The sequence below is a fragment of the Micromesistius poutassou genome, assembly GCF_964030765.1.
Source record: "Micromesistius poutassou genome assembly, chromosome: 6".
Classification (NCBI taxonomy): domain Eukaryota; kingdom Metazoa; phylum Chordata; class Actinopteri; order Gadiformes; family Gadidae; genus Micromesistius; species Micromesistius poutassou.
In genome coordinates, this window is record NC_140276.1 from 7,058,037 (window position 1) to 7,070,650 (window position 12,614).

Here is a 12,614-nt window from a genome sequence, read left to right on the forward strand (position 1 = left end):
CGTCCACCCTTCACTGACCAATCAGCACGCATGCTTTTAGCGGCAGTCCTCCAGGCTGCGCTGGGCAAACACCAATGTCTGTCTCAATGTTTGTCCACGTCAGTTGCCTAACAATTTATCAGCCGTCAGTAAGTAAAGCCAGCAGCTGGGGAGCTGTTTGGCCGGCGGGGATATCAGAAATAGAAATTAATGCCGCAAAATAAATGTCATATCTCTCGGTCCGCTCTCTGACTAATATTGGCTCCTTCGGAACACATTGGCGCACCAGAACTCATTGCTCCCTGCGGCCCTGCTTCAGACCTCCCACCCCATGGTGGGCTGTCTCCCCCTTCCCCCCCCCCCCCTTCTGCAACCGCGGGCCTCTCCTCCCCCTGAACTGTCCTGTGAACGTCACTGCAGTGTCTGATTGGGGGGGTAGGTGGGTAGGACCGCTGGCTTGGTCCATGGTCTATTAAGACCAGCTGGGGATAGGGGGGAGGAGTGAAAGTGTACATAGGGGCAGTTTAGATGCCTTAAGATTGAATTGGGGACTCTGCAGTGTGAGGGCAGTGTCTTGGTGGAGTTCTGCAGCTTATTGGACCCCTGCACACACCTAGACTTTCTTTGGTTGTCCCCCCCCGCTACAGCTTCGACTAGCCTTTGTGAAAGTCCTGTGGAGGACGGATATCTAGTCGTCTTCTTGTTTGGTTTAGTTTTATTCATCGCAGTTTGGACTCATTGAATTTATACTGCGTCAGCTTACAGATTGGTAAGTAGTGTTGGACGAAAACAACTTTTCAAAAACAACTTTTCAAGTTGGTACTTTTTTATTGGAGTTATTTTAACTACTTCACTTATTTTAACTACTTTACTTTACACTGTAGTGTTAAATTTGTATATTTTCTAATATGTATATATGTATGTATATTAAGCTAATTGCGGATTCACAAATGATAATAATATTGTTAATAGTTCATCTTTTTTTTAATGCATTTAAATATTTTTGTGTAGTTGTGTTTACAAAATCAAGAAAACATTGAAACTTTAAGAAAATTATACTTATTTTTCTATCCCTCAAACTTTGGACTGATGTTCCACTGTAACATAATTCACCCATCATTGTTATGTTAATTTGCTTTATTTAAAATGAATCACACTTTGTTGGATATCAATGCCCATCTTAATGGTAGTCACATTTGATTTATCGCTAAGCTTACTGGTTGAAAGCAAAAAGTAGCATCACATCATTCTCTATGCAAGGATATTTCACTCTTCATTCATTATTCTGAAATTCAGCGGCACTCCAAGCTCGTTTAGTTAATCAAAAGGACAGTTGCATGCATTACATAACCGACTACTAAACTGTGTCCTCCTCTTCTTCCTGTACTGTAAAAAATACTCCCATCAACAATACGATTAGTGTGATGAATTGGAATGCCAGCCCCACGGCCCCCTCTCCGAGGCAGTCCTTTGAGCACTTAGATATGCATCGTTAACCACAGACAATGGCTTATAATCAGACCATCACCATCTCCAATGGGACTTTGTGGTAGTTGAGCTTGGCTTACACTTTATTGGCTGAAAGAAATCCCAACTGTCAACACCCGCCCAGAGCATCTTTCAGTGCGTACATTTAATAGCATGGGTGGCCCCAGCGGGACTCAAACCTCTAACCCTGGCAGTGTTAACGCCATGTAGGGCTGCTCGATTGTGGAAGAAATCATAATCACGATTATTTTGGTCAATGTTGAAATCAGGATTATTCAAACGATTATTTTTGAGTTTGAAAAACTAACGAAAATAATGTAGAGATATGTATCAAGCTGTTCTGCACTTTCTATAAAACATTTAATGAATAAAAAGAAAAAAAAAAGAAAAAGTTGAAACTCAATTACATTAGTTTTGTGATCGTTTGACTCTAAAATCGAAATTGCGATCAAAATTACATTAATCGCCCAGCCCTAATCCCATGCTCTGCCAGTTGAGTGGGGATCATCACTTTTAAATTGGACTCTATAACCATATATGACCCAGAGCAATATATATAATCCAATCCTATACAATCCTAGACCAAACGGTTCAGTCCCTGATCAAAAGGCTTTTGTCCGTGTTTTTGCGGTGTTGCGCACCACCCAGCAGTCGGCGTCACCATGCTGGGTCGGATGTTATCGTTCGGGCGCTCCCTGGTGCGGAGGAAGATGGTGGACATGAGCAGCCTGGAGGACTCCAAGCTGTGCCGCTGCCTGGGCACCGTGGACCTCATCGCCTTGGGCGTGGGCAGCACCCTGGGGGCCGGCGTCTACGTGCTGGCCGGGGAGGTGGCCAAGGGCAACTCTGGCCCCAGCATCGTCATATCCTTCCTCATCGCCGCCCTGGCCTCCGTCATGGCGGGGCTCTGCTACGCCGAGTTCGGAGCTCGCGTCCCCAAGACGGGCTCGGCCTACCTCTACAGCTACGTGACGGTGGGCGAGATCTGGGCCTTCATCACCGGCTGGAACCTCATCCTGTCCTACGTCATCGGTGAGTTTGTGGGCTTGATTCCCGTTTGGGCTGAATCGACGTGATGCTGGTTAATGGACTGCATTCATGCAGAGCTTCTTTGTAACCAGTGGCCACCCAAAGCGCTGTACAATATTTCCTCACATTCACCCATTCATCATGCACACATTCACACACCGACGGTGGCGTCAGCCACGCAGGGCGACAGCCGGCTCGTCGGGAGAGGTCAGGGTGAGGGCGTCCTGCTCAGGGACACCTCGACACCTCGAGGAGCCGGGGATCAAACTAGCTCTAGCTCCTGAGCTAATGCCGCCCTACTGGTAGTAGTTGGTGAGCTGATGGGCGGGTCGGTCTTTCTCAGGGACGTCCTCGGTGGCGCGGGCGTGGAGCGGGACGTTCGACGAGCTGATCGGCGGACACATCGAGAGGTTCTGTAAGACCTACTTCAGCATGAACTCCCCGGGGCTGGCGCAGTACCCGGACTTCTTCGCCGTCTGTCTCATCCTGCTGCTCTCGGGTAAGGCAGACCCTCGCCCCGGGGGGGATTGACGTTGGATTGGTTCCATTGACGGTACTGAGACTGATGTGTCTTCTTTTCTGTGAAGGGATCAACCTCTTCCGAATGTTATTTTGATTGTGGAACAGAGGGTGTTTGTAGAGGGGTAGGCATTTTCCTTTTTTCAACGAGTTAAGGGATTTGACCCGATTCACTTATCCCATTGAATATGTGCCTATTCAACCAAAAAAAGCCCCAAAGAAAAAGCCACTTATATATATAAAAAAAACGTTTTAAATAGATGTCTAAAAGTGGTTGAAAATAGACATCTAACAGATGGCGAAAATAGAAGAAAATATACATGGAAATATGGTCGATTTGAACGATGTTGGTAAAATATTTGTAAGAGATAAGCCACAGAGCATTAAAGGGCGGGTCACCAGACGTATAGCACATCAAAGTCTAATCCCCTTCATGTTCACAAGACACTATCTGAACAAGGTCTCTACGTGCTCCTCCTCCTCCTCCTCCTCCTCCTCCTCCTCCTCCTCCGTCTCCCAGGGCTGCTGTCGTTCGGGGTGAAGGAGTCAGCCTGGGTGAACAAGGTCTTCACGGCCGTCAACGTCCTCGTGCTCCTCTTCGTCATCATCTCCGGCTTCGTCAAAGGAGACTCCAGGAACTGGCAGATCTCAGAGGAGTGTCTGGTCAACGTCACCATCGTGAAACGGTAAACAGAGAACGGGACAAGTGTTTCTTGTGATGATGAACGTCATCTCGTAGAGAGGGCTGCAGTGTACAACGTAAATTAGAACGATGTAAGTACTGGTAAATATAACTTTATTAGTATGACAGTACAGACTATATCAGAATTGTTTTTATTCCAAATTAGTTTAACCCTGATGGGAGCCTCTCTCGTGTTTGTGTTTACTTTACTCAGCGGTGAATAAACAGTGGCATTGTGTGTGTGTGTCTATGTGTGTGTGTGTGTAACTGTGTGTGTGTCTGTGTGTGTGTATGTGTGTCTGTGTGTGTGTCTGTGTCTATGTGTGCGTGTAACTATGTGCGTGTCTATGTGTGTCTGTGCGTGTAACTATGTGTGTGTGTGTGTGTGTCTGCGTGTGTGTGTGTGTGTGTGCTTCAGGAATCTGTCTGCGTCAGCCAACGTGAGCAGTGCGTACGGTGTGGGGGGCTTCATGCCCTACGGGTTCAGCGGGACGCTGGCCGGCGCCGCCACCTGCTTCTACGCCTTTGTGGGGTTTGACTGTATTGCGACAACAGGTAAACAGAGAGGAGTCAGCGTAACCCGCAGCGTTTGGGGTTGTGTTTTGTTCTGTGTGTTTATTAGATTCTGTTTCTGGGAGATCTAAGTCGAAGGGGGAAGGGGGAGGGAGGGAGTCTTATCTGTTTTGTGTGAGTATCTGTGTGTTTCTTTATCTGTATGAGTATCTGTGTGTTTCTTTATCTGTATGAGTATCTGTGTGTTTTTGTGTGTGTGCAGGTGTGTGCATATCTGTATCAGTATCTCTGTATATATGCACACTTCACACTTTGTGTGTGTGTGTGTTCAAACAAACTGTGTGTGTGTGTGTGTGTGTATTCATACAAACTGTGTGTGTGTGTATTCAAACAAACTGTGTGTGTGTGTGTGTGTGTGTGCGTGCGTGTGTGTGTGTGTGTGCGCGTGCACAGGCGAGGAGGTGAGGAACCCCCAGAAGGCCATCCCCATCGGCATCGTGGTGTCTCTCACCGTGTGCTTCCTGGCGTACTTCGGGGTGTCGGCCGCCCTGACCCTCATGATGCCCTACTACCTGCTGGACGAGAAGAGCCCGCTGCCCATGGCCTTTGAGTACGTGGGCTGGGGCCCCGCCAAGTACCTGGTGGCCGTAGGGTCCCTGTGTGCCTTGTCCACCAGGTAAGGGACCGTCCACATTTTCCATTCTCCAAGGATAAAAAGTTTCAATTCAATTAAAAAGATGATGTGTTCGGTGTAGGATAAACGTTGATGTTTAGGTATTAGAGCTACCGGGTTCCAGTATTTTGTGTAGCTATATCAAGCTGCAGTTGTACTGTTTGTTTGACTGCAATTTGAGCGTCCCGTAATGGGGATTTGACATGTGACAATAATGATTTGTCTTGTACCGGATTGATTCTGCTTTCCCTAAGTGGTGGGGGCTGCATCTGTCTTGGTTTTGTACTTTGTGCCACTGTCAAATGACATTGAGCAGTGTGTTCAATTCAGTACTCTGTGTTTCCGTCTTTCTTCTCTGTGGATAGTCCGTGGGCCTGTTTACACAATGATAATCATCACGATTCTACTACCGTTATTGAATTTCCACTGTATCTAGATACCAAAACTCATGTGTGAATAGGACAGACACACCGTGCTCACACCTGCCTGAGCCTGTTCACACATAAGGGAGGTTTTGCGAGAGAGAGATCCCTGCTTGATATGGAGCCTGAGTCGCCACAGGTCATATGGCCTGCGTGGGCCATACACATCTCTCGTAAAAACTGTTCCCACGTGTTCAGATGGAGAAACTTCTCTCTTTGTATCTCGATCTCAACACACTATTTCAAAACGTGATTTAAAGAGTAACTTGTGTAATCAAGGCCTGTGTAACAATGTTTTTAGAGACCATTATGACAGTAATAGAGAAAATGCTGTGTCAAAAGATATTCACAGTAATGTAATTAATGTAGGGTAACAAAACTTTGGAAACAATACTTTAATAGTACTATCAACAGAAAAGAAAGACGCACTAAGACTTTGATTTACTCTTATGCTTTTATACGCTGTGCGTGTGACTGTGTGTGTGTACGTGTCTGGTCTGACTGTGTGTTTATGTTTGTACGTGTGAGTGTGTGTATGTGTGTGTTTGAGCTTGTGTGTGTGTGTGTATGTGTGTAGCTGTGACTTGGTGCTTGCGTGTTTGTATGCGTGAATTTGACTGTGCGTGCGTACGTGTTTGTGTTTGTGTCTGTGTGTGTGTGCGTGTGTGTGTGTGCGTGCGTGTGTGACTGTGTCTCCTGTGGCTCTTGACTAATGTGATGCTCTTGCATGTCTCCTGCCCTGTGCTGCAGTCTGCTGGGCTCCATATTTCCTATGCCGCGTGTAATCTATGCTATGGCCGCGGACGGGGTGCTTTTCAAAGCCTTAGCACGAATCAATCCTAAGACGAAGACCCCGCTTATTGCCACCATGGCGTCCGGTGTGGTAGCAGGTGAGAGCCCAGGGATCGTCCAATGAGATCACTCCTGCAAATCGTTGTCCCCCAATCAACTGTGAAAGACCCCAGGTTTCAAGATGCAGACCTCCCTAGATTGTACTCCCTAAAAATAAAAACTGCTGAAATATCACGTCAGTCACGATGACATTGAAAGGACTGCCTTTCAATCAGGTGACCTTCACCCCAGCAGTCAGTCCAAAAAAAAAGGGAGAAGTGCTTCTGCACTTCTGGGTGTCGATTCTTTCACGGTTGTGCAGGTGTCTGCTGTAATGATTTCTTCCCCCCAGAATGTCCTCGACCTAACAGTGAACCGTCTCTTTCCCAGTCTGCTGGGCGCCATGTTCCCTCTGCCCCGCATTCTCTTTGCCATGGCGAGAGATGGCATTCTGTTCAAATTTATGTCCAATGTGAGTAAACGGCAGTCGCCTGTGGCAGCCACCATGGCGGCAGGCACCATTGCGGGTAAGCACGGAGAGAGAGAGAGAGAGAGACAAGGAGGCTTCATGTTTCCATTGGTGTTTTGCCTGCCCGGGCCATCAAAGGGGCTGGAGCATCAATCGCCAGGCTTTTGATGAGCCATTCCCTTCCTGCGCATGTCCCCTTGATGGGCTGTGGTGGTGGTGGTGGTGTTGTCAGTGTCGGTGGGGTTAAATGCATGTTAAACATGGTGATGTGAGTGTTTTTTTTTGCAGCATGAGAAATCCCTCAGCCTTCATCATCATCTATGTTCTGACAGATCCGCCCTTTTCCAGATCTCTTTATTCTTAATCCATTCTGTTTTAAGATCCCAGCATCACTACTTTGATAAAAGTCGTTTTCATAGAGCTAAACAACAATGCCAATCCAATATTCCACCCTTTTAAATGACATTGAACATGCACCAAATGGAAATGTTCAAGGAGGATCATATATGTTGTTAAATGCATTTCAAACACATGACTTTGTGCTACACTTTTAGCGTTAAATAACAAGGTGAGGGCAGAGACCTGGAGGAAGAGAGCGCTAATCGTAGCGGCTAGCTGCTGAACTCACTGTCTCTGATGCTGAAAGGTGTTAGCGTCAGGCGGCGGATTTACTACTCAAACGACCCGAGGTGCGGATCCTCGCCATAGATTAACGGAGCATATAATATTAAGGAGAGCAGGTGCCTTTGATAATCCCGCCCGCCTTCCTTCCACTTGGGTTGAAAAGAGGGCCCCAGAGGAAAGACAGACAGACAGACAGACAGACAGACAGCCTGGTGTATTATTTAATCACAGCTGAAACGCTGGCGTATGATTGCAGGAGCCCTGGGAGTTTGAACCATGCTGAGAGATTATCTCCGCACTGGGGTCAGGTGATGAGGATCTCAGAGAGAATCCTGAGACGATATCCAGTGTAACTCGCAAGGATCATTTGACATTTGTCTAACATGTTGCAGAGTAAAAGATTGCATTATATTACATTTTATGACATTCAATTACAGTTATATAGTCGTACAGTCGTGTTATAATTGGTTTCCTATGTCTCTTGTTCAAACCCTCGATGCTATCCTGTTGATGTTTCTATTTGGCTTGTTCTGTATGTCTGCATGCATTCACATCTTTATTTGAGAGCCTAAGTTAAGCCGCTTCACACCACAAATAATTGTTATAAATACAGACCATAAATAACGACTGTTCCCTAAATGTACAAGTATGCATTTTATAGACACACCTTTATGCATGAGTGTCACTGTCCGGTCTGAACGGCTCTTTGTCTCTTCGCCTCAGCCATCATGGCCTTCCTGTTTGACCTGAAGGCCTTGGTGGACATGATGTCCATCGGGACCCTGCTGGCGTACTCCCTGGTGGCTGCCTGCGTGCTCATCCTCAGGTAGGACCCCCCCCCAATAGGAGCCACCTTGTTTATGAAGGGAAAGAACACAGTTTAGAAAATAGCCCCACAACAAATTGAGCCATTAACCGAGAGACCTGCTTATAGCGCTGGGCGTGGAGGTGTGTGTGTGTGTGTGTGTGTGTGTGTGTGAGAGTGTGTGTGCACGTGTGTGTGTGTGTGCGTGTGTGTGTGTGGGTGTGGGTCCATGCTGTTGCGCTGCGCCGCGGTGATGTAATCAGCTGTGAATAGTCCCATTGTACAGCAGCTCAAGCTGCTGCCTGAACACACGCGTCTGTTTACTCCATTTCCACGCCTTGCACAACTCCCTGATCCCCACGCCGCTCACAAGGCGCCGTAGCTCTGGTATAGCTCCATACACTGCCCTCCTGTTCCCCACAAACCTTCTCCCGCTTTATAAATACCCATCTGGGCCTCGCTTGTATCCTGAAGTGATCTGAGTTGCGCAAGAAAACCATAACATACAACAACACATTTCCCCCCCCAAACGAGACCATGGGAAAAGTGTTTTTGGAGCGGTCATCAGCCAGCGATAGCAGGAATGTACGTCAAAACATCTGGATATTAACACAGGGCTTTTATTGGTCGGCTCTTTATTGACCTACTAGAATGGATGTTCACACACAACTTCTCCAGAGGCAGTGCTTGTGCGCTCTGACCTCTGGTCCAGTCGTAGGCCGGGTTCCAAGCTTCTTTGCTTCCTCGACCTCCAGATGTTCTACTCCGTTACCGATTAATCATTAATCAGGAGGAGCAGCGTCACGCGTCCACAGAACGAGCTGTTGGGAGAGGATCAGTGTTTCTGTACACACAGCTCATGCTTTTGAGGTTTAAATCAACAAACAAACTAAGGGAAGAGGTAGTGATTGGCCATCGTCCACCAGAGAGCCAGATAGCCCCGGGTAGCCCCGTCCGTTCTGCCGGTGATTTGAGTTCACCCTGCAGAAGGGTCTGGAGAAGAGCAATACATTTCTTTCTAGTTTCGATACGTTTTTGCCAGAGCCAATCACCAAGCTGGCTTTTCCCCCATGGTGTGCTATTGGCTGGTTTAACACAATGACGACAGCGATGCGACGGCAAGAAGCCAATTGCGTCCAGAGTCAGTTGAACTAGGCCCCGTTGATCCACGCCTCTTGTGCTGAAGAAAATGACAGCAGCCTCCCCAGACCAACGTGCGATCTATGACTGAGCTTGGTCTGGAAATAGCCAGGCTAGCAGTGAGCGAGCAATAGGACTAAAAACGTAGGAACAAGATTTGGAATTCAGTCATCGTCTTTGGAAAGAAAAAAGAAAAAAAAAAAGTTTTTGACCTTATGACCTTATGACCCGTGACCTTTGACCTCCCAGGTACCAACCGGACTGGGTGCTGGAGAAGAAGCCGTGTAACGGGGAGCGGGCGTGCCTCTCCTCGGAGGAGGGCGAGTCGGACCTGACAGAGTCGGAGGCCCACCTCAACATGATGAAGGGCGGGGGCTCCACCCTGCAGGCCCTCCTGCACCCCCCCTCCACGCCCTCCGAGCACTCCTCCTCCGTGGTCAACATGGCTGTCGGGTTCCTGGGTAGGTGCAGCGCCCCCACCCACCCCACCCCCACGGCTTCTATCGAGAAAATCAATGTAGAAAAAAAAATGAAAACGATTTTCTGATTTTCAAGAGACACATTACTGATAACTAGTTCAGCCGTGTGCTTTTTGCGTTTTGCCCTCATATGTTCAAATGCCCCTCTGGCGTTTTAACTCCTAAAGATGCTGCTACTTTTCTAAATATCATAATAAATATTTTTGATGAAACAAAAATTGCAGTAATCATCCTAAACAGCAATCCAGTGCCCCTAAAACATTTCAGAGTTCTTGCTCACTACCTCATCGGAAAAAGACGATCGCTTTTTGCCACGGCTTGTTATCCAATCCAATCCAATTCAACTTTATTTGTTAAGCCCTTTAAAACAACCACTGTTGACCAAAGTGCTTTGCAGAGAATCAGTGAAAGCATCACAAATACAAGACAAGAAAAACAGCTCAACAGGACAACATAATTAGTAAGGTGCAATACAATAAAATAAGATGTTATGATGTTCTGGGGAATCACACGCGCACACTGTCGCCACGTACAGTGTCATAACGGAGCGGGGGGGGGGGGGGGGTGGGGGGTGAGGCCTCTTGCTCAAGGACAACTACGTGTAAGGCTGCGGACGTTGGGGATCAAACACAGAACCTTTTAGCTGGGATTTGAACCCACCAACCCACAACAATATCTTGACACCCGGTAACATACTGAAAGAAAAATTCCCATGCAAACAGACAATAAAGTATTATCTTATTATCTTATCTTAACATCTGTGTTTTGTGTGTGTGTGTGTGTGTGTGTGTGTGTGTGTGCAGTGATCATTGTTTGTATAGTCAGCTACCTGACCACATACCACGGGTACTCCGTCCTGGCACTGGAGATCTGGATCCTGGCCACGCTGTGCGTCTGTCTCGTCCTCTTCGGTGGCTGCGTCTTCCTCATCTGCAGACAGCCGCAGACCAATAAGAAGGTCTCTTTCATGGTGGGTCCACTACAGGCTTTGTGATTGGCTGGTCTAACCACGGCTCCTTTGTAATGCCATTGATGACTGTAGGAAAGGGGAGGGATTTCAAGTTGTTCTGCCTTTGAATTGTGTGGTAAACTATCTATCGCTTTGTTGGATTTATTTTCGCTGTGGTCAACATGACATGTGCATACTGTGTAATCTACTGTGTAAATATTCTGCTTTGTGATAAACACGGTTGAATACTATGTCATATACCGCATAACACAAGATACTGATTACATACTATGTAATATACTGCATAAGATAAGATAGGGTGTACATACTATGTAATATACTGCATAACACAAGATACTGAGTACATACTATGTACCATAAGGTGGAAGGCATTGCATTACATACTGACTGATTTTACCCAGGTCCCCCTGCTGCCGTTCCTGCCCATCCTGAGTATATTCGTCAACATTTACCTCATGGTTCAGCTGAGCGGAGACACCTGGATCCGCTTCTCAGCCTGGATGGCTGTGGGTGAGTACCTCTCCATCACGTACCCTCTCTATCTCTCTTCAGCCATCCCGCCATCGCCCTACAGAGGGCAGGGCATTCTAGTGGCGTGGGCCGGTTCGGCGATCAAACGCCCAAAGTCCGCAGTCTACCTGTTGGGCGTCGTTGAGCGAGAGCATCCTCTCGACCGAACATTTCAGATTGTCTGCTCCTGTTTTTATTTTCTGACTTTGTCCTATTTCTCTCTTGATTCCCTTTGTCTGTCCTATGTTGATTGTGTGCTGCTACCTTGGCAAGGGCTCACTTGTTAAAGAGATATCTATCTCAATGTGATTTCTCCCTGGTTAAATAAAGGTTAAATAAAATCTAAAAATAAAAAAGGAGGTCCCTAACCCCTACAGGCTCATGAATGTATAGAAGGAAAAAAATCCCTTTCAGTCACTGGGGATAAAAGCTAAATTAATCCCTCCTCCCTCCACGATGGCCACGCTCTCCCAGGCTTCGTCATCTACTTCGGGTACGGCATGTGGCACAGCGAGGAGCGCAAGCGGCAACGGGCCCGTCCCAAGAGCAGCGGCATGGCCAGCTCCACCTCCGCCGCCATCACCACCAAGGTCCAGACGGCCAATCAGCAGAATCACAGCGGGAAGAAGACGGGTGCGGGGGACCAGGAGCGATGCATCGGCCAGGAAAAGACCAGCAAGTTTTAGACAGACGACGACGACGACAATACAGACAAACAGAACATGCACAACAACATTTTGTGAGATGTCCAGCAGGTGGGTGACACCCACCCACCCACCCACGCAGCTACGCCTTGACATGAGCCCTCGTCTGCTTGCAGCTCTGCCCCATAACTTTAGGTATCATGTCAGTGTTTTGTTTTTATCGGCGGAGGGGGTGTGGCAGGGGGAGGGGTACACCGAGGTCGGGGCACGTCTGGACAGCGGGGGGGTGACGTGTTTGGGAGGGAGTGACGGACAGCCAGAGGCACGGCGGGTGCGCCGGGTGGGGGAGAAGACAGGTAACACACTGGAGAGAACGACGGCCGTTTTGAGTTTAACGTTGAAGCAGTTTTTTTGTGGAGGGGCGAAAGGCGTTCATTGTGCATCTCCATGGAGGGTTTGTTTGTGTCTGTAGACTTTATTGTGTTTTGTACTGTACAGATAAATGACAGCCAGAGTGATCTGTTTATTTTTGTCTTTTTATCTTTTTTTTTTTGTTTCTAGGTACGCAAATAAGTGAATTGACGAGATTGTGTGTTAAGCTGTGCTGTTATTACGCTTCATGCTCTCTGGTGGAAATTGTAGGTATTAAGTACATGTTTCCTTCAACCTGTGCCAAATTGTGAGACAGCTCTCTCACGTTCTATCGTTCTATTAGATTTGGCTACAGAAACTTGTTCAACCCATATTTGACCTGTAAATACAAATTGAGTGAACAACTGTATTAAAATGACCCCTGCTGCTAACCTTTGACCTTAAAGGCTAAGCAGGTCATCCGTC

The 12,614-nt window shown here is 47.4% G+C and overlaps 1 protein-coding gene across 2 annotated transcripts; it reads left to right on the top strand.

Annotated features, from left to right (window-relative positions):
- The first annotated feature begins 460 nt into the window (after positions 1–460).
- Positions 461–12,337, top strand: slc7a2 (solute carrier family 7 member 2). Of its 2 annotated transcripts, none has more exons than XM_084469842.1 (12): positions 461–748; positions 2,116–2,499; positions 2,840–2,995; positions 3,536–3,701; positions 4,116–4,252; positions 4,664–4,886; positions 6,527–6,663; positions 7,953–8,055; positions 9,424–9,635; positions 10,457–10,623; positions 11,025–11,133; positions 11,608–12,337. In XM_084469842.1, the coding sequence occupies exons 2-12, from the start codon at positions 2,130–2,132 to the stop codon at positions 11,817–11,819; spliced, it is 1,992 nt and encodes a 663-aa protein (XP_084325968.1). In that variant the 5' UTR covers positions 461–748; positions 2,116–2,129; the 3' UTR covers positions 11,820–12,337. The 2 variants fall into 2 exon arrangements, with proteins under 2 accessions (XP_084325968.1, XP_084325967.1); XM_084469841.1 differs by having other exon boundaries at positions 2,119–2,499.
- The last annotated feature ends 277 nt before the right edge of the window (positions 12,338–12,614 follow it).

Excerpts from the sequence above, each read along its gene's own strand:
- slc7a2 (XM_084469842.1), top strand. The coding sequence starts at position 2,130 with ATGCTGGGTCGGATGTTATCGTTCGGGCGCTCCCTGGTGCGGAGGAAG. Across the intron at positions 2,996-3,535 it reads TCTCATCCTGCTGCTCTCGG|GGCTGCTGTCGTTCGGGGTG; the intron begins GTAAGGCAGACC and ends TCCGTCTCCCAG. Across the intron at positions 4,887-6,526 it reads CTGTGTGCCTTGTCCACCAG|TCTGCTGGGCGCCATGTTCC; the intron begins GTAAGGGACCGT and ends TCTCTTTCCCAG.